Below are 21,680 nucleotides of genomic sequence, written 5' to 3' on the forward strand. Positions count from 1 at the left end.
GGTAATTGTTTTTCACTATTATTGGCCTATCCCCAAAACTTGTCATATCTGTCTGTATGTCACAGACTAACAGAAAGATCACCCACGCACAGAGCACTGAAAAAGTTAACCAGGTTTATTTTTTCTGGTTCTACCAGAGGTTTCTTCCTGTTAAAAGTGAGTTTTTCGTTCCCACTGTCGCCAAGTGCTTGCTCAACACTGTTTGTCTGACTGTTGGAGTTTTCTTCTTAATACTGTACGGTCTTACAATATAAAGCACCTTGGTTGCTACACATAAATAAAATTAAACTGAATAAAATCAAATTAATATCAATGCTTAAAATATATTTGTGAGTGTTTGCATTTTAGTTTAGCAATTCCATCATTTATTGAATAACTTTATCTTGATATTCATATTGCAGAAAAACATCCTGACATTTTCTTTAAAAACATGACGGCACAATAAAGAATCCATGCTATGTGTTCAATCACAGATCAGTTAAATTGAAACTGTGTAAAAAAATTGTTATTTTACCTTTTTCAGCTTCATGAGCATCAATTATTCTGATTCTGTGGAATTCTGAGAAATCTCTTCTTTTTTTTCAAATTTGCACAGAAACAGAGAAAATTGAAAAGCATTCACATTCTGAACAGAACAGTTTTAATATGAAAGAGTAATGTAGTTATGTTTAGATTTTTCAATTTCACTTACATATTAATGTGCAAATCAGTGGAAGTCACCAGTACCACTAGAGAACCCACACAGACATGCAGAGAACATGTAAACTGCACAAAGAACGGCTCCGAGCAGATGATGGATTCAAACTCAGGACCTTCTTGCTTGCTTTTCCCCCCACTTTATTACTTAAAAATTTATTTGTTTAATGCAATTTATTTTAGGGTTTTTTTGGAGGGGGGTGATCACACCAATGAAGTAGAAGTCTGAAAAACTCACAAAAACTATGTATCAAATATGATACACGCGTTATGAGCAGCTCTGCAAGAGACTAAAATTTGCAATTCAATGAGGAGATTTGGCAGATCCTGTGCTTAGCATGATAGATTCTTTGAAAATGTGTAATATGTTGAGCCACAAAAAGGAAAAGATTGAAATATTTGGAAGAAAATGTGAAACCTTGGAATCAGTAGGCCCAATTATAGAATTGACTCAGTTTAGTTTCAGTGTAGTTATAAATATAATCCAATGTGATGAATGTCTCAATATCTTAATGAATTAAAAGTTATACATTATCTTAGAAACCACCGAGCTGCTGGAGTGCTGGAGTTGGTGGGCAGGGGAGAACAGGGAGGACAAGAAGGAAAGAAGAGGCAGAGGAGGTGACAGTGAGATGTCAGCACAACAGGAAAGCAAAATGATCTGACAGGAACTGGGAGGGTATAGTAAAAGAGAAGAGAGAAGAGCGTAGAGAGGAAGACTAGGCGAGATTTAATGGCGGAGAGTGAGTGGGAAGAAGAGAGCAAGAAAAACAACAAGGCCGAGGGAGGGTGGACAGGGGAGGGAAGCTGGGATGACACAGTCATGGGAAACCACGTTCGGTCCCTGCCCCAGACTCTGCAGTTGTTGGCCTCGTCAGTGTTGTTGTTTTGTTTTCACATGGCCTTAAACCTCTCTGTGTGGACCACAAACAGATGTTAATGACGTTTCTCACTGCAGTTTGTGCTCGAAGTCATCAGTGCTGCAAATGGGCTGTGGTGAGACGTCCTGTGAGGATGGACGCCAGCACACAAGAAAGATGTTAAAAAAAAAAATAAAATAAAATCTCAGAAACACTCATGAAACAAAAACATGAAAAAAAATTGTTTAGAGATGTTGGCCAAAACCCCAATTTGCTTACTTTACAGTTATACCATTACAACGATGATGAGTGAAGGCCTGACAAATGTCAATATTAAAGGGTTTACAGCAGTTCCAGTCAACACACAGCAAACAGAAGCCGGGGGTGCAAGTCTTTGTGGCTACAGCTGGGGGTGAATTCCATTCAGGCTTTCTGTGGTAACAGGTTTCTTACAAAACATATAATTAGCAACAGTAGAACAATGCAATACATTATGATTAAAGATCAATGACAAATTACACAAAACTCCCACAGCTTGGTTTATCAGAAGTGCTCATTAGCATTGGTTCTCTTTGATTTCCTGTCAGTGCAGCTGAACATTTATTTTAAAAGGTATTATCTTAATGTGAATCAATTTAAATGTTTGTTTTCAAGTGTGGCTGAAAGTAAAATACAAAAGGAGCCCACCGAGCCAGCCTAACCGCAATGCAAGCCTGGATTATCCTGTATATCAGTGGCAGTTCAGGGAGAGAGCGAAAATATGTTTTTTTTTCCAAAAGTAGTCTGTTATGCTTCTTCACTTATACAGTTAGGTTCATATATATTTGGACACTGACACAAGTTTTGTTTTTTACCTGTTTACTGAAACATATTCCAATTATATTGGAATAGTTATATAATTTACATGGACACCATGTGTAGACTCTCAGCTTTCATTTGAGAGTATCCACATTCAAATTGGATGAAGGGTTTAGGAAATTCAACTCTTTAACATGTGCCAGCCTCTTTGTAAAGTGACCAAAAACAATGGACAGTTGACTCAAATGCTATTTTATGGGCAGGTGTGGGCAATTCATTTTGTTATGTCATTATCAGTTAAGCAGATAAAAGGCCTAGAGCTGATTTGAGGTGTGACGCTTGCATTTGGAGGATTTTGCTGTGACGATATGTGGCCAAAGGGGCTCCTGTGCAGGTGAAACAAGCCATCCTTAAGCTGTGAAAACATGAGAGAAATTGCTACAATATTAGAAGTGACAAAATCTACAGTTTGGTACATCCTGAGAAAGAAGGAAAGCACTGGTAAACTCAGCAACGCAAAACCATCTGAATGTCCATGGAAGACAACAGTGGGGAATGATTGCACAATCATTTACATGGTAATGAGAAACCCCTTTGCAACAGCCAAGTTAACAACACTCTCCAGGAAGTAGACATAATGATATCCAAGTATAGTATCTAGAAAAGCCAGCAAAGCTCTGGAAAAACCAAGACAACCTCTAACAGAATGACGGTATGAAAAAAGTATGGAGAAGGGGTGGAACAGCTCATGATCCAAAGTATACCACATCATCTGTAAAACACTGCGGAGGCAGGGTAAATTGCGTGGGCCTGCATGGCTGCTAGTAGAACTGGGATACTAGTTTTTATTGATAATGTGACCCAGGACAGAAGCAGCCGAATTAATTCTGAGGTGTTCAGAGACATACTGTCTGCTTAAATCCAGCTAAATGCAGTGATTGATTGGGTGGTGTTTCATAATACAAATGGACAATGACCCAAAAACATCTGTCTGTCGATCTCCCGCTCCTTTCTCCCATCACTCGTAACCAAGACCCCGAGATACTTATACTCCTCCACCTGGGGCAGGAACTCATCTTTGACCAGGAGTGCACACCGCACCCTTTTCTGGCTGAGGACCATGGCCAGATTTGGAGGTGCTGATTCTCATTCTCACCACTTCACATTCGACTGCAAACCATTTCAGTGCAAGCTGGGGGTCATCACCCGATAAAGCCAACAGAACCACATCATCTGCGAAAAGCAGAGATGAGATTCTGAGACCACCGAAGTGAAAGCCTTCTGCCACTTGGCTACACCTAGAAATTTTGTCCATAAAAATTACGAACAGAATTGGTGACAAAGGGCAGCCCTGGCGGAACCCGTCACCCACTAGTCCAACTTATTGCCAGCTATGCAGACCAAGTTCATGCAATGGTTGTATAAGGATTGTATGGCTCGTAGCAATGGGCCAAACACCCCATAGTCCCTAAGCACCTTCCACAGGACACTCTGACGGACACGGTTGAATGCCTTCTCCAACACCACAAAACACATATAGACTGGTTGGGCAAACTCCCATGCACCCTCAAGAATCCTTGAGAGGATAAAGAGCTGGTCCAGTGTCCCACAACCAGGATGAAAACCGCACTGTTGCTCCTGTATCTGAGGTTTGACTAATGGATAGACTCTCCTTTCCAGCACCCTTGCATAGACTTTCACAGGGAGGCTGAGCAGTGTGATCCCCCTATAGTTGCAACACATGCTCTGGTCCTCTTGCTTAAAAGTGGGAACCACCACCGCAGTCTGCCAGTCTAGAGGTACCATCCCGGATTTCCACGCAACATTCTAAACGTGTCAACTAATACAGCCCTACAACATCCCGAGCCTTCAGGAACTCGGGGTGAACCTCATCTACCCCAGGGGCTCTGCCATCAAGGAGTTCTTTAGCTGCCTCAGTGACCTCACGCCCAGAGATAGAAGATTCAGTCATTTAATTTGTCCAATTAAATAACTGAAATAAGTTGTCTTATTTAGAATGTATTGTGGTAATGTAAAGAACCAAAATTTGAAAAAAAAATGTTCTCTCTGTCCAAATATTTATGGACCTATTTGTATTTTCCAGATTTGTCCTTTGTAAATCATAATCCGGGAATGTCAAAGATTAGGCCCAGTCCAGCCTGCTGGAGTGCTTTGCAAAGTGTGTCAATTTCAGCAAAATCATCACCAGTACTGTATGTGATAGTGTACAGGGCCAGTATTGACAATATTCTCGATACTGATACTTTTAACTTAAATGCAGCTTATGTAGGGGAGAGCAGTTTGTCATGGTTTATGAGATGAATCATCATTTTGCAAATTCCCAAACCCATTTTAGTGACTAACTAAAATGGGTTAAACCACTAAATGATTGTGATTTTTACTTTTCACAATAAATGGTGAACAGAACAAAAAAAATCTATTTTGACATTGAGGTTTTTTTATAGAGGACTTGTAAATGGTGGCACGGTGGTTAGCACTGTTGCCGCACAGCAAGAAGGTCCTGTGTTCAATTCCACCATCAGGCCGGGGTCTTTCTGTGTGGAGTTTGCATGTTCTCCCCGTGTTTGCGTGGGTTCCCTCCGGGTACTCCGGCTTCCTCCCACCGTCCAAAGACATGCAGCTTGTGGGGATAGGTTAATTGGATAATCCAAATTGTCACTAGGTGTGAATGTGCGAATGAATGTGAGTGCGAATGGTTGTCTGTCCCTGTGTGTTGGCCCTGTGACAGATTGGCGACCTGTCCAGGGTCTACCCCACCTCTCGCCCTATGACAGCTGGGATAGGCTCCAGCGCCCCCCGCGACCCTGAAAAGGATAAGCGGAAGCAAATGGATGGATGGACTTGTAAATGTTTCTGTCTCAGCTTCTGCTGTTTAAATATTATATAGGCTATAAAAATCATAGACATGAAAGTGAACACAGAAAGGCTTTATATATATATATATACAGTGGGGCAAAAAAGTATTTAGTCAGCCACCGATTGTGCAAGTTCCCCCACTTAAAATGATGACAGAGGTCAGTAATTTGCACCAGAGGTACACTTCAACTGTGAGAGACAGAATGTGAAAAAAAAGTCCATGAATTCACATGGTAGGATTTGTAAAGAATTTATTCGTAAATCAGGGTGGAAAATAAGTATTTGGTCACCTCAAACAAGGAAAATCCCTGGCTCTCACAGACCTGTAACGTCTTCTGTAAGAAGCTTTTCTGTCCCCCACTCGTTACCTGTATGAATGGCACCTGTTTGACCTCATCATCTGTATAAAAGACACCTGTCCACAGCCTCAACCAGTCAGACTCCAAACTCCGCCATGGCCATGACCAAAGAGCTTTCGAAGGACACCAGGAAAAGAATTGTAGACCTGCACCAGACTGGGAAGAGTGAATCTACAATAGGCAAGCAGCTTGGTGTGAAAAAATCAACTGTGGGAGCAATCATCAGAAAATGGAAGACATACAAGACCACTGATAATCTCCCTCAATCTGGGGCTCCACGCAAGATCTCATCCCGTGGGGTCAAAATGATCATGAGAACGGTGAGCAAAGATCCCAGAACCACACGGGGGGACCTGGTGAATGACCTGCAGAGAGCTGGGACCAAAGTAACAAAGGTCACCATCAGTAACACACTACAACGGCAGGGAATCAAATCCCGCAGTGCCAGACGTGTTCCGCTGCTGAAGCCAGTGCATGTCCAGGCCCGTCTGAAGTTTGCCAGAGAGCACATGGATGATACAGCAGAGGATTGGGAGAATGTCATGTGGTCAGATGAAACCAAAGTAGAACTTTTTGGTATAAACTCAACTCGTCGTGTTTGGAGGAAGAAGAATACTGAGTTGCATCCCAAGAACACCATACCTACTGTGAAGCATGGGGGTGGAAACATCATGCTATGGGGCTGTTTTTCTGCCAAGGGGACAGGACGACTGATCCGTGTTAAGGACAGAATGAATGGGACCAAGTATCGTGAGATTTTGAGCCAAAACCTCCTTCCATCAGTGAGAACTTTGAAGATGAAACGAGGCTGGGTCTTCCAACATGACAATGATCCAAAACACACCGCCCGGGCAACAAAGGAGTGGCTCCGTAAGAAGCATTTGAAAGTCCTGGAGTGGCCTAGCCAGTCTCCAGACCTCAACCCCATAGAAAATCTGTGGCGGGAGTTGAAAGTCCGTGTTGCTCGGCGACAGCCCCAAAACATCACTGCTCTTGAGAAGATCTGCATGGAGGAATGGGCCAAAATACCAGCTACTGTGTGTGCAAACCTGGTAAAGACCTATAGTAAACGTTTGACCTCTGTTATTGCCAACAAAGGTTATGTTACAAAGTATTGAGTTGTATTTTTGTTATTGACCAAATACTTATTTTCCACCCTGATTTACGAATAAATTCTTTACAAATCCTACCATGTGAATTCATGGATTTTTTTTTCACATTCTGTCTCTCACAGTTGAAGTGTACCTCTGGTGCAAGTTACTGACTTCTGTCATCATTTTAAGTGGGGGAACTTGCACAATCGGTGGCTGACTAAGTACTTTTTTGCCCCACTGTATATTTGAGGTACTCAAAACCTTGATTTGGTTCATCTGAGATGTGACATTTTCAGATGAACAGAACAGAATCAACTTTTTGGGATTTCGTTAGCTGGATGATTGAGCATGCATCAAGACAGATTTAACCTCCTAGGACCTGGTGTCCACATATGTGGACATCACATTTTCTGATGTCTAGACCAAAATACTACATTTTGCTCTACAAGGACCTGATATGCACTTACGAGGACATCATACTGCCACTGTTCTATCGAAATTTAAAGCGAATGTCCTCAAATGTGGATCTCATTTTTCTCAGAAACTAAAATCAAGTAAAAAAAAAAAAAACATCCCACAATTCTTTGTTTTTACATTCATCAGGTCCCAATCAGCCCAAATAGCAAAGAGAAATTAAAAATTCATGCCATGAAAGAGTTCAGGTCTTATGAGGTTAAAGTATATTTCTAATAATAATAATAATAATAATAATAATAATAATTTAACAAAATTCAGAGATCTACATACTGATCTTAGAGGACCAAAACAAAGTATCGGTCCTATCATATCATATACAAACAACATTTGGATCAATCTGCCCATCTTCAGGAAATAGCAAGTTAAAGGTATGTTTAGACCTTGATAAGTTGTTTAGGTTAAAAATACAATGTTATCTGTGAATTTTATATGTAATGTATGCATAAATGCATTATATATAGTGACTGCATATGGAAAGAGTGAGACATACTGACTAAAATGTACTCGTTCATTGTGAGTGCACGGTACGTGAAAGAACTTGACATATAACATATATGTCAACTGAAGCAATTAATTTAGTATTGCTCACTCGGAAAAAACAAGTTATTCTAAGTACTCATTTTGAACAAGTTGCCCTAACTTAAATATCTTAAATAAACTGTAACTTTTCTAATGCAGTGAGTCTGCATAATCTTTTTAAGTACTGGCAACTTGTTAGATTTTACAGTGTCAAAGCACAAGTGGTATGGAAAGCATTTCCCATGACACACAGGCATTAATCTACCTTCATTATAACGAAAACAAAACCAAAAACTGTCCTTGATAGGGACAGTCTCACGGTCTCACTTTATCACTACTGTGGTGACAAGAACTACAATATCACCATTATTTTTACAATTATGTTTACAAGAAGTATGTGTGTTAAGAACAAATTATTCCAATTTTCAGGTCTTTCAACCATCAATAAAATAGCACAAATTGTGGTTATATAAGAGATATGTAATAAATCAAGAACATGCATAGATCTTATGCTGGAGGTTCTTTTTTTCCTGTAGCAGGGCAGTCTGAACAGCTGTGTTTGTTATGAGAGAAAGAGGAGAGAGGATGCTGGAGAAGAATCGGGAGTAAGAGACTGTATACTATTATGTACGCTTGTTTAATTCTGTGTATATACAACATACATGGGCCTGTGACATGTTTGTGTGTGTTTTTGTCTGTGTCTGCATGTGTGTTTTTAGGGAGCTGACCACAGCGGGAGGCCTCCAGCAGCAGGGGCTACCAGTGATTCTCACAGCCCGCAGAGTGACTCCTTGACAGGGATCGTGAGAACCTGAGTGGCAGGGGTCCTTGTGGTCAAGAGGAACTTGACTAAATGTAAAGAAACGAGAAAAAGCAGTGTACACAGAGCATCTGGCAATTCTGCTAAGGGAAACAAGGACGCTCTTTGATTTTCTCCTATTATACTCCTTGCCACTGAAACATCCTCTTTTTTTAAAAGAAATAATAATTATGAAAAATTATTACTCATTGTTTTTAAGCATGCAGAAGTGGTCGACATGACCTGCCAAAGCTCAAAAGATGAAATAAAATTGATTCAAGTGACTCTGGTCATGGTTGTTGGTGCCAGGTGGGGTATTTCAGGAACTGCTGAGGATGCTGCTTTACTGGGATTTTCCCCATTCATTACAACTGAGGTATGGAGAGGAGCATCTCTGAATTGCCATGGAACATTGAAGCAGATGGGCTAAGGAAGCAGAAGAGCACACGTTGTGCCATGTCCAAACTGAGGCCAAATTTGGACCATAAAAGATTGGAAAACCAATCTTGTCTGAAAGTGTCAATTCAAGCTAAAATTTTCAGTGGTAGGCTCATAATTTGGCATAAACAACATGAAATCAGGGATCCATTCTTCATTGTATCAGTGTTTCAGGCTGCTGGTGGGGTAATGATATCAGGGATGATTTTTCGGCATGCTTTGGATACTAATTGTACATCATTTAAGCACCACAGCCTACCTAAGCTCTGTTGCTGACTGTGTCCATCCCTTTATGACCACAGTGTAACAACAAACAACAAAATCTCTGAGGAATGTTGTTGAATCTGTGTCATGAAACATTAAGGTAATTCTGAAGATGAAAAAGGACCAACTACCAAGGTGTACCTAATGAATTGGTTAGTGAGTATATATTTTATTGGAAATGGTTTGCTCAAGCCCTGAATTTGATTTTTTAATTGATTATCATTATCGTTATTATTATTGTGAAATAAACAAAAATGTGAAAAATGCGATAGTGTAAATTTACTGTTTGTAAATTCAAATGCTTTACAGTGCTCCAACATTTAATATGTCTATGATAAAACTAATTTGTAATTTGTAAGTTTGAATTTTTTGTTTGTTTGTTGTTTTACTTTTGTTTTTTGTTTTTCATTTTAGAAGTTTCTTTTTTGTTGTTGTTTTTTAAATAACCATAAATGTATAATCAGTCAGAGGCTCATAATCACAGCTGCAAAATCTTAAGTGGAGGTGACTACATTCTTCTGTGATTTTTCCAAACAACTTTGTTCTGTATGACTGCTCCAAGTCCCTCATCGCTCTTTGACACTGAGCTGGAAGCAGCAGGACATCTGATTTTCTTTCTGTTCCCACACCTGTCTTCTTGCTCTTTGCTGCTGTTCTTCTTTCTCTTAGTCATCAAAGGACACCACGTCCTCTCTGTCTTTTCCCCTATGTCCTTCATCTCAAACTCTTACTTGTGTCAGTTTGTGCCTGTGTTATTATTTATGGGCTGGTGAATGGAGAGAGATTGAATGAGACCCAGAGCTTGGCCTTTACCCTCACACTGTCTGCTACTCCTAAATCACCACAGAGTCTGGCTTACTTTCACATTAATGGTTTGTCCATGGTGTTTGTGTGGCTGAGAGAAAGAGCCAGGCACAGAAAGAACAAAAGACCCGCCTTTTGCTTGTTTGTCTGAAAGCCTCGTATAGCCTTTGTTTTCTGTTTTCTTGTTGTAAAAACAAGTATTTTATTAAATAAAATTCAGTTTCTTCAGTTATGAACAACCACTTAGTGACAGTGAAAAGGAAAAACTCTCTTTTAACAAGAAGAACCCTCTGGCAGAACCAGGCTGAGGGAGGGCCAGGAGGCTGCCAGGTCAAAAGACACACTGTGGAAGAGATCCAACGATTATTAATAACTAATGATTAAATGCATTTAATGACTGGTGTTTTAAGTTTATTTAGTTTAAACCCTAATATCAAAAGTATAGAAACTATCCAATCAAAACTGGGAGCTGGTTCCACAGAAGAGAGGTTTGAAAGCTGAAGGTTCTGCCTCCCAAAATTGCAAACTAGCAGTCTGAGAGCCAGATTCTCTGCTGGGGTGATATTGCTCTATGAGGTCTTTAAGATAAGATGGGGCCTGATTATTCAAGACATTGTTTGTGAGTATTCACTCTACTGTCAGCTTGTCTCCAGATTTTTTTCAAACGAGAGTGTGCCAATATTTGAGGACTGTACAGGTAAAAAATGAGCTCTTTTCGTATTGTCATTGGATTCATTGTACTACTAGCTTGGCTTAACTCTGTCACTGAGGTTTTCATGTAGAGGAGCATGTTCATGTAGCACAGAGCTGTTTTAACATATGCAATTAAAACTCTTCAATATAGTTATCTGTTCAATGGTTTACTTCCCATAAAAAAACATAATATTCTGCACATCAGTGCAACTTAAACCACTGTACCTGCTTTAAAGATACATGCACTGATGGATGTTTGTGTGGGTGTGTGTGTGTGTGCACGCGTGTGTGTCTCTCTAAGGCCAAAACAGGACCAGCTCAATTTATGACCCTGCAGTGCAGTCTTTTTTCTCAGGGTGACAGAGCAGACAGCCGATCTGCAGGGGGAATAGGAGGCTAGTCTGAAGGACACCTGGTCTGCGAGGAGCTCAGTTGGACAGTATTTTATGTATTTTATACTTTCAAAGTCATTGAAGCAATTGTAAAAAATATATTTTCAGAGTGTCCAATTTTGCCTTGTCATTGTGATTTAAATGGACATGAAGTTTAAATTGGGTTTGCACGTTAGCCTGGAGCAAAATCATCATAGTCCCTCTGTTTCCCTTTATCTGTGAAGCAAGTCACCTTTTTATGCTTTGAAAAAACAGCAATCGTGTCATTCATTGGTATTTGGTATGTCTATTTTTTCTGTGTATGCTTAACTTCTTCTCAGCTTCAGTAAATTCAAAACACACTTTCTATTATCCCGCACCAAACTACTGAGAAAGGCTTTGGTTTCTTAGGAACATAAATGATATCCAATTCTCCCCAAAGCTACAGAGAGACAGGAGGAGAAAGACTGCACACAATAAATCATTCTGAGCTCCATCAACTCAATCCCTTTTGATAGCATCAAAGGAAGGAAGAAGATGAGCAATTTCCTGTGTTGTGAGTGTACAAATTGAAAAGTCTGTATAGTCTCTGTGAGGGTTTGTGTTTATACCTGAAACAGGAACACAATATATGGCCTAGTAATGCACACACTGCAGACACATGCTCAAACAATCTGTCCAGTGGGCAGAGACAGGAAGTAGTCTGAAAAGGAGGAAGAAAAAAACTGGTTGCAACATTTAACATTTAAAGTGACAAAAAGCACAGCAGTGCTAAACCAAAAAACTCACACTAGCACACCCATGTCTGTGTGACCTTAATATTTAACGTTTGTTTGACTAGTGGGATTACTGGTCCTGGTCTTACAGGACTCACAGGTGGCCCCCTGTGTGGATCAGTTGGAGCCAGACATCACTAACACATGTAGTGCGATCAACTCCAACAGCTCCCACAGCCTGGTACTTCAAAACCTCAAGGAGAGTTTAAGGTACTGGGAGTCAAAATTGGTGGGTAATTGTGCTAAGTAATTAATAAATCTGTGAGGAACAGTGTGTGCCCACTTCATTGTGTCACCAAAGGCATAAAATACTGAAGGGAGAGAGAGTATGACAAACAAATTGTCGCTATTTAAATTTTTTGCTGTTTTCTTGGTTAAGGCTGCAGTCAGCGGGAGCTAGAACAGGGCCTTGACAGAAAGTTAATGGATCAGAGAGCTGGAGATGAATGAAAACACACCTATCACATTACCCTCGTGGAACAGAGACAAACCATTGTATGACCATTAGTTCTGAGCATGTTACACGCCGGTTTTCCCCCCTTTTTATCAATATGAAAATTGCTTTTAAAATTGCCAACAATGACTGTAATTCTTTCATGCATGCTTTTCATATTCTTTAAGCATCTTTAAATTTTAAGAAAATCCATGATGTCAAACCATCATTCCCCAAATATAGCATTAACTCTCCTGCTGTAGGCACAATACAGCATTCAGTTGTGTAGACTGTGTGAAAGAAATAATTCTTTATTCTAAGCATGAAACTGCACATAAGTGATATTTAAAAGTGTCAGACAATCAAATGCATGTCTCTCCTTTTAGGTTTGGAACCCACCAAAGATTTCAGTACTCACTGTTGATTTCTACTGGAGTCAAAAAAGATTCAGTTCTTAATACACAGTACCCATGAGCACTTGCCTAAAACTCTGACCTTGATGGGTCAGAGGTTTTGGTGCTTCGTTATGTTCATCAACATGTTCTGGAAGTTTTTTGTGTGTATGGGCGAACTCACTGGCTGACAGGATTAATGGCAGACTTGCCTTTCATCTCAGCATCGTTGCTCCTCTTGACACAATGATGAGGAGGAGGTTCCTGGCACTCCTCCCGAGCTTCCTGATGCGTTCAAGTCAGCATTCCTAAATCCTTCTGTGTGAGCTAAACCTTTCTTTAGATGTCTATTAAATGCTATAAGTTGTATTTTAAAATCGTCTCGTTTTAGACGAATGTCACTGCTCTCAAACATATGGCCAGATAATGTTAGGTAAATATAATTAAAAGTAGTTTAACAATTATATATTTTACCTCAAAAATTCAAAATTTCCATCCATTTGGAAAACAAACACCACATAGTACATTTCTTTGATGCTGGATTTTTGGTTAAAAATGAAAAACTTCAATTGGACTTAAACAGACATAAAATGATTTTTATTTAATGTAAGTATTTTAATTGTGTTTTGAAGAAATTTACATCAAACTTTTAAATCAGTGGGGTTGATAAATATGCAGCACATTAATAAAAACTGTTGTTGTTGTTTAAAGTGGTTAGGAGTGTTGTGGCTTAAATTTTATCGAATCAAAGTCTGCCATCTTGTGGAACTATGAGAAACTACAACTGTATTCCCAGTACTGGCCAGTTTGTTTAAACTCATGGTACTTTTCCTATATCGCATTGCATCAAGATCATACATGCAACATAGTTTAGATAACATCAGTTTAGCTTGACATAGAAACAAGTATGTTACATAAACTAGGAAAAACACCACAGCATTTATATCCTAAATCCTATATATCCTTTATTTATATGTATATCCTTTGGTGTTATCCATACCATAACACCAAATATAAAAGACAAACACAGAGTAAAAAGTACAGAAATGCAAAAGAGCTGGAAAAGTTAAATACAAGAGGTTATAAAAGTAACTTAAACATCTCACACTTGAGCTGAGGACAAAGGAGGCCTGGCTGACTTCAATAAAAAGTGATTACAGTATCATTTTATCATTTGAAAATCCAATATCACCACAAAGATCTAACATGTAAATATATAAATATACTCTTAATACTAAGCCCTGACAAAAAGCCTCTCACAACCTCTGTGCTTCAGTTAAATATATTGACCTTTTTTTCAAAGGAAAGAAAATTATATTAACTTGGCCTAATGATCAAATTTGGCAAGATGTAACAAAGGTGTCTCCATTTTGCCACATAATAAATATGCAATATTTTATTTTTGTTTTAACCATTGGCCATATTCAGGTTCCCACTCCATTGATCCAAAATCCTATAACTATAAACTATACCTTTTTTTGGAAAACCTTCAGCACTGAACTCCCCGTTTGATCCTCTCCCAGTAGCCATTCATTTGCAAGATGCTTGTTGTTGTCGAAGCGATCACCTTTGAAAGACTGCAGCTGCTCAGAGAATGGCTGGGATTGACAAGAAACATTGTTTCTTCTGGAGGGTCAGTAGGAGATACGCCCAGGTGTTTCAGACACATGCCGAGGTAAGCATCTTCAATGTAGATCGGTTTGATCTGAGGTGACACTCCCAAGATCTTCCCAGGAAGGTCTAGTGACATGACGTAGGCAAAGCCGAGCGGATACGGGGGGTACTCTGATTCAGCAATCACAGATGGAGGCATGTAGAACTTTATAAATGGGTTCCTTAAAACAGGACTATGCCACCAAACCAGCCCAGTCATATAGTTTTGCTTAGCTGTGCTAGGATCCACCAACAGTTTCACCAGATTCGGGACATTGAGTATAACATCGGAGTCGATCTTCATGACAAAGGAAGCCTTAGTACAGTGTGCAGCCAGCCACTCCAGCATGACCATAGTCTTGATAGTCAGATTATTGTAGCTGTCCTGAAAGTTGCTCTGAATCAGGTCATGGTACAGCTGATTCTCCTGCTGAAGCTTCTCTTGCTGATGTTTTGCATCACTTCCACCAGGGAGGCCCACTATGAAGACAGTCTCTACCCGCTGACCCAGAACCAGCTTCTCATTTCCCCACGTCTGCCGGATGGCATCCCGAGTTGCAACATTACTGGGTGCAACAGGAACCATCAGAATAAGGAAAGGAGTTGTGGTCGAACATGTAGGCGTGTCATCCATGATGAATTTGTAGTTTCGTGGGTAGGCCACATGATATGGTCCTGGATCCTCCCAACGTGGCTCTGCTGATGCTGGTTGATAAGGAATGTTCCTAACCACTTTCTTGGAATTGAGATAGAAAAAGATGAAAATCACTGCTGCTGCAATGCAAATCAAGATGCCTTTTAGGTGCCTCTTCTTGTTGTCCATGAAAACTACAGAGAAAGGAAACATATTTTATCATGAGAACTTGTACAGCACGTATTCTGCAGGCTTCATTGAGTGGTGGCCTCCAGCTCACTCTAGAGGGCAGTACCGGTTTTCGATTCGGGCGACACGGGCGGTTGCCCGGGGCGGCATCATGGTGGGGGCAAAAAAATAGAAATAAAAAATTACTCGTACTCATGCTGCCCCGACATCATGCCAACGCATATCGGGAATGTCGTAGGCACCGATTGGTTTTCTATCGCCCATTTGCTGGGAGTAAGGGCGCCCTCCGTTTGCGAGGTGCGCCTGCTGCTTGCGGCACAGGGAAGAGAGGGCGGGGCGGCGGGGGATTCACTGGATTCACTCCGGGTCAGGGGCGAGTCACTGCCCGGGAGCGGAGGAGTTTAAGTATCTCTGTGTCTTGTTCACAAATGAAGGAAGTGGGAGATTGACAAACAGATTTGGTGCCACAGTGATGGGGAAGCTGCACCCGTTTGGATGAGCGGAGCGTGCATAGAATTACGGAAGCGTAGAGCTGCCACCCAGGCAAAAGAAAAATAGAAGTGTATCACGTTATAACGTGAAAAGTTTATTGTTCTAACAACATACTTTTCCTGTTTGTACAATATACTATCATGTTTGTACAATATACTTTTCACATTTGAACAACATAATATCACGTTATTACAATATACATATCATCACGTTCGAACGTGATAATCATCACGTTCGTATATTGTACGAACGTGATGATTATGTATATTGTAATAACGTGCAATTATGTTGTTCAAACGTGAAAAGTATATTGCACAAACAGGAAAAGTATCTTGTTAGAACAATAAACCTTTCACGTTATAACGTGATACACTTCTATTTTTCTTTTGCCTGGGTGGCAGCTCTACGCTTCCGTAGCTCTATGCTTCCGTATAGAAGCGAAGCTGTCGATGACAACAAGCTCATCAGCACTTGATGTCGACTTCATTTATTTCACAGTTCGCTTTTTAAGGACAATTTTTTCACAAAACTGCAACACTTTCACCACAACTCTATGTCACAGGACAAGGTCACATTTGAAAAAAAAAAAGAGATCTTGCAAAGTGCTCCATACATAATGGCATTTTTTAACAACCCACTGAAAAAAGAGAAGAAAAAAAACCTTCTAATCTTGCCAGTCATTTGTGAAGCCAAATTATCTTAATAGTCAATGTAGGAACAACATCTAGAGTATATTGTTAAAGATTCAGAATTTTAAGTTCCGTGAAATGTTTTGCATACTGAACCTGGCAACTTCCCTTGTTTTATGCTCAAACAGGTGTACAATGAAAGCAGTCTATGGGAATTCTTGGACTTTAATACACTTAAAAATACTTAAAAACTGTGCAATCGCATAGGCACACCTGTTCTGCTTGTTTTTCTGTATAAGAAATAGACATCGGAGAGATCAGATAGACATCCCCGATAGAACCTGTTTCCCCTGCGCCTGGAGCAAGGATCCAGTTTATTGCGCCTCCATTAAAACTAACTCGACGCGGAAGTCGTGATGTTTTAGTTTAGTGAAAAAGTGGAAAATTACATTACATTACCGTTTAGTTTGTGAATTACAACAGAAAGTGATATATTTATTGTTTTCCACCTTTTAGAGATTATTTTACTATCACGAGGACATTTTGCCACATAATTATTTGTATCCCCCTCTAACTTAACTGTATGAAGAGGTACAACCTCCAAAATCTCAGGAGTAAGAAGTCATTATAAGAAGTGTTTGTGAAATAAAAATCAAGTATGTGGGACACTGTTTGTCCGTGTTTGGACGGGAAAAACAAATTGTGGCAGGATCAGCATGATATTATTTTTTATCCCACTGTAATCTTATTGTATAAAGAGCTAACATCTTCAAAGGAGTAAAAAGTCATTATAACAAGCGTATTTGAATTAAAAATCAAGTACGTGGGATATCCGTGACTTGGACAGCCCAGCGCGTGCTCCCGACTCAGGGGAAACAAATTATGTCGGGGATACCTACCTTGGCACAACCGGACCACTTAGCAGCCAATCAGCATTTAACCTGCTTTTGGGTCATCTGCGTCCAGCGACCTGTAGCTGACCTTTAGATTTGCACAGAAATAAATAAGTAAATAAATGAATTAATTAAAAAAATAAAATACAATAAAAAATAATTGCACGGCTTTTACTGTTTGTGAAGCCATCCTGTCTGTTCACTGACCGAACGGAAAAATAACATAAATAAAATTAAAGAAAAATTAAAAACACCATACATGTACGTTTTTAGCGACTATTTCCGCTTTTTGTGAGCTTCCTCGGAGCATGTCAGTGGACTATGTCTTAAAGAGAAGAGCTTTTCTTTATTCCAGAATCCGGTTATGCTTTGTCACATTAACAGCAATTAGCGCTCACCTGTTTTTGTCCCCAGCATTCGGCATTAAATCGGAGCACAAAGTAAAGCGTGGATGGAGAATTTATTCCGCACGGGAATACAAACTGACGTAGGTTGTGTTGTTCCTTGATTCCCATCCGCTTGTTTGTGAAAAGCGCTCTTCTATTTCTCTTTCGATTTGAATTTAGATAAACTTCAGAGAGTTCCTACAACGTGTAACCACAGGGAGATCAAACCGGTAAACTCCACACCCTAAGTCTGAGCACCGCCCACGTCAAGTCACTTCCTTACTCTGGAATTCTCAAACTTTAATGAGCTGTGTGCTTCTGCTGGCACTAGTACAAAAAACAGCAACAAAAAAAAAAAAAAAAAAAACACGAAAAAACACCCACAAATATTTTCAAATATTGTATAACAAGGCAAAACTAGAAACGTGAAAGCTAACTGAAGCGTTTCTTTGAACTACCAAGTAAACAAATTAGTGCTCTCATTCTGGCCCTACACGTGGCAGCACCTCTGCTATAATTTTGTTCGTATTAAAAATAAAAATGCAGACATAACACATACACATACGTTTTTGACTGCTAGTAAAAATTGCTTTATTTACAAATAACTCTCACTGAACTAACACAGCGACCCGCTCAACACGTCTGTACTCTCTGCTCATATTGCCTTCATACTAAATACTTTTTTTTTTTTTGCTTTTTAAAGAACTTATTTTGACATCGCACTCAACAGCCAGAAAGAAAAGGAAAGTAGCTTCAAGTGCCAAATTGTATTATATTTCTTCACGTCAATATACGGGTCACAAGTAGGGGTGACGTGGGCAGTAAGTGGCCCACTTGACAGCAATGCTCCCTCTAAGCTGCGCACGTGCGCAATTGCGCACTGCTGGCACGGTCTCTGCGCACAGAAAATCTGCGTTGCGCACCAAAAAAATCTAACCTGAATTGAAATTAAAATTAATACTTTAACAATTCTGTTTTGCAGTGTTAGTCAGTAAGTGACTGGCTGCTCCCGTATGGGATTAGAACGATGCCACCTTATCCCATAGTCCAGCCAATGATGCGATTCACATTCGTATACGCAGCCAATCATGTGCCGACACCGTGTTTTAGCTAGCAAAGCGGCGTGGCTGATGTGGAGTGAAGCCACGTTAATAACAACGTGTGCAACCATTGGAGATGTGAGCAGGACAGACGGAACAAGTGACGGAAAAAAGTGTGGACTTTATACCAGTTTTTAAATTGTGTTGATAGGCCACGTAAAACCAGAGTTGTGATACAAAATATCTGCAATGTTTGGTTTTCTTCCTGAGTACTATCGTTGTTTATATTTACTGCGGGAAGAAACGGTAAAAACGGCGTTTGATAAGAAAAAAGGCTCGAAAGCCTGTGAGCAAAAACAAACCCCCACCCCCTCTCTCTTTTCTATTCGTCCAAAAAAGTACCATGTCGACCAATCAAAAAATGGTATGGCAACGTGGCATCTAGTTGTTAAGAGACGGGGGGAAGTTTTAGGAGTGACAGCAGTGTTTTGAGATGTGAGAGATTTGCGACGTTTAGCGCAAATCTTGTGTAGTTAGTGTGTAGTGTAGTCAGTAGTTTTGTTGTGTGTGTCAGAACAATGAGGCGACTGCTGAATGTTACAGGTGTTACAGCAGTGACACATCTCCTGTTGTCAGGCCTGCAGGTATCAGGCTGTTGTTCTCCTTTATCTCATAGTGGACAGGAATTATTTTTTGGAGTGGCACAAATGATTTGTGTGGCATCAAATTTGATGCAGAACAGCTGATTGTTCTGTAAATAGTTTGAAATGTTTATTTAAAAATGGATTGGCTGCATTAAAAAAATAGCTAAATAGCTGCAAAAAACTTTGTTGTTTGCCAAACTGAGTTACTTTTTTGAGGAGTAACTATATAATTATTTGCCCAACATTGGTCATTATATACTGTATTTTGCAGACAGAGTTACAGGACTCTCTCCCAGACCACAGACTCATACTCATAATACAAGTCAGAGCTTTATAAAAAAAAAGAAAAAAAACAAAGAAAGTTGTGTTTTCAAAATTGGAGTTCAAGTTATTTTTACTTCCAATAGTGTTAACACACTACACAGGCCAATGACTAGATTTTTTTTTACATTTTCATTGTAGGTGGGCTAAAGTAGTTTAAAAGTAGTCTAACATAAATGTAAATGTTGTAATTTGATTATTTTAATAAACCACGTAACTTGGATGGATTAGATGCTGGCGTGACCACAGTGCACACGTCTGATGTCGCTCACAGTGGTCCAAGGGACTGCTCAGGGAGTTTGTGTGTTCGCTCAGACACGTGAAAAATTAGAGGGAACATTGCCTGACAAGTAGCTGAAATACTGTTTTTCTGAGCTACAAGGAAACGTCAGTGTAAAACTATACTGTAATAACCGTTTCTGACGTTGGATGCAAATGACATCCGCACAATGCATTAAGTATATGTGTTTTTTTTTTAAAAAACATACATAAAACAGGAAAACTCACTGGCCAAATTCACAGTGGTGCGTTTGATTGAAGCAAACTTAACACCTCTAACTTGTTTTTCCCTTCAAACCATACCGTTTTTGCTTTTTGGCATTATCCTGCTGAAAGAGGTCACGGCCATCACAGAATACTTTTTGCATTAAAGAGTGTAAATAGTCTGCAACAACGCTTAGGTAGGTGGTACATGTCAAAGTAACATCCATGGATGGCAGAGTTTTTATAGTCCCAGTTAACGAAAATCAAAGAAGCTGCCAGACAAGACAGGCAAAAAAAAGGACATTAAAAATTTTCATTTAGATTTTGCCCACATTAGTCTACAAATGTCAAACGGAGAGTGAGATGCTTTTCTTTACATGCAGAACATTTTCTTTATCTTTAACAACAAATCAACTCTTTTATCTGCCTGCAACTATATAATGTAAGATCACCATCATGGTCCAGGAAAGATATGAGACTACACAGTGGGCAAAGATGTACAAGCGTCATCAAACCCAACACTTCAGACCTTGAATAAAACTTGATATTCTACACCTTGTTAAATGTAAATAGGCATGTGTTTAGTCTTAGTTTTTGCCTTTTTTTTTTTTTTTTTGAATAATCAGAGGCATTACATGCCCACCATTGCAAATGTCATTTCCACTAAGTGTATCCCTCGTTACTACAGCATACTAAATAAACTACTACATACATGGTGGAAGCAGTCTGTTTCTGGCAGTCTGTTTGTGTAATTAGAGAGCGTGAATCAATTACAGTCTTTAAGTCCATTTTAACCTTTAAATGCTGGCTATCTTTGAGATCAGAACCCTCGTACTAAGGTGCATTTTGCTTTAAGATGTACAGTGAACCTTGACTTAATGACTCCTTACTGCCAGTGTCTCTTATTTCAGGTGGGACGGACTAAGACACAAGAGGAAGTTAACAGATGTATGCAATGATACAGTTAAAACAAAGGAATTGTCTAAAAGCATTGAAAGTGCTCAGCACATTGAATTGTCTTCTAAGGACTTTTAAGGATCCCAGATTTCCCACTGATAGAAAACAAAACAAGACAGTAGGGATGCACCGATACCACTTTTTTGGAAACGAGTACGAGTACGAGTAATTGCATTTCAGTACTCGCCGATACCGATACCGAGTACTTAATAAAAACATGATTTAAATTTACAGGTAACAGCTTTAGTCCTATAATTTAACAAAAAACAAAACAAACAAGGGACTGGTTTGGAATTAAGAACATTTATTTAAAATGAAAAGCATGTTGTATGCAACATATTACAGAATAAATAATTATGAAGAAAAATTTAAACAGTGACAGTGCAACTCAAGTATTGTTTTCAGTTTATTGTAAACTCTGCCGCTTTGGACAACACAAGGGGCATTAATAAACATCTTTGCTATTTAGTGCACAATATTTGAATAAACTAACAACATCCACCAACATAGAACTGTGGCAGTCAGTGCAACTGAGGTAGGTATTAACATCAAGTCTAAGATGACTCACTTAATGGAGAGAAAAAGTGAGTGGCAGGGTTTTTTGTTAAGAAAAGTAGCTTTTCTGCATTATCAGCAGTCAGACTGTTTCTGTTTTCATCTATAATGTGTGACACTGAGCTAAAAAGCCTTTCACTTCACACACTGCTCC

The 21,680-nt window shown here is 39.5% G+C and overlaps 1 protein-coding gene across 2 annotated transcripts; it reads right to left on the reverse strand.

Annotated features, from left to right (window-relative positions):
• Window positions 1-13,313: 13,313 nt before the first annotated feature.
• On the reverse strand, window positions 13,314-17,761 carry LOC102798483 (beta-1,3-galactosyltransferase 2-like). 2 transcript variants are annotated; one of them, XM_087841568.1, is made up of 3 exons: window positions 17,539-17,761; window positions 17,147-17,228; window positions 13,314-15,131 (listed from the first exon to the last, which is right to left on the reverse strand). In XM_087841568.1, the coding sequence occupies exon 3, from the start codon at window positions 15,124-15,126 to the stop codon at window positions 14,140-14,142; it is 987 nt and encodes a 328-aa protein (XP_087697694.1). In that variant the 5' UTR covers window positions 15,127-15,131; window positions 17,147-17,228; window positions 17,539-17,761; the 3' UTR covers window positions 13,314-14,139. The 2 variants fall into 2 exon arrangements, with proteins under 2 accessions (XP_087697694.1, XP_087697693.1); XM_087841567.1 differs by lacking the exon at window positions 17,147-17,228.
• Window positions 17,762-21,680: the final 3,919 nt, after the last annotated feature.

The sequence above is a fragment of the Neolamprologus brichardi genome, chromosome 6 (genome assembly GCF_056152115.1).
Source record: "Neolamprologus brichardi isolate AB-2024 chromosome 6, ASM5615211v1, whole genome shotgun sequence".
Taxonomy (NCBI): domain Eukaryota; kingdom Metazoa; phylum Chordata; class Actinopteri; order Cichliformes; family Cichlidae; genus Neolamprologus; species Neolamprologus brichardi.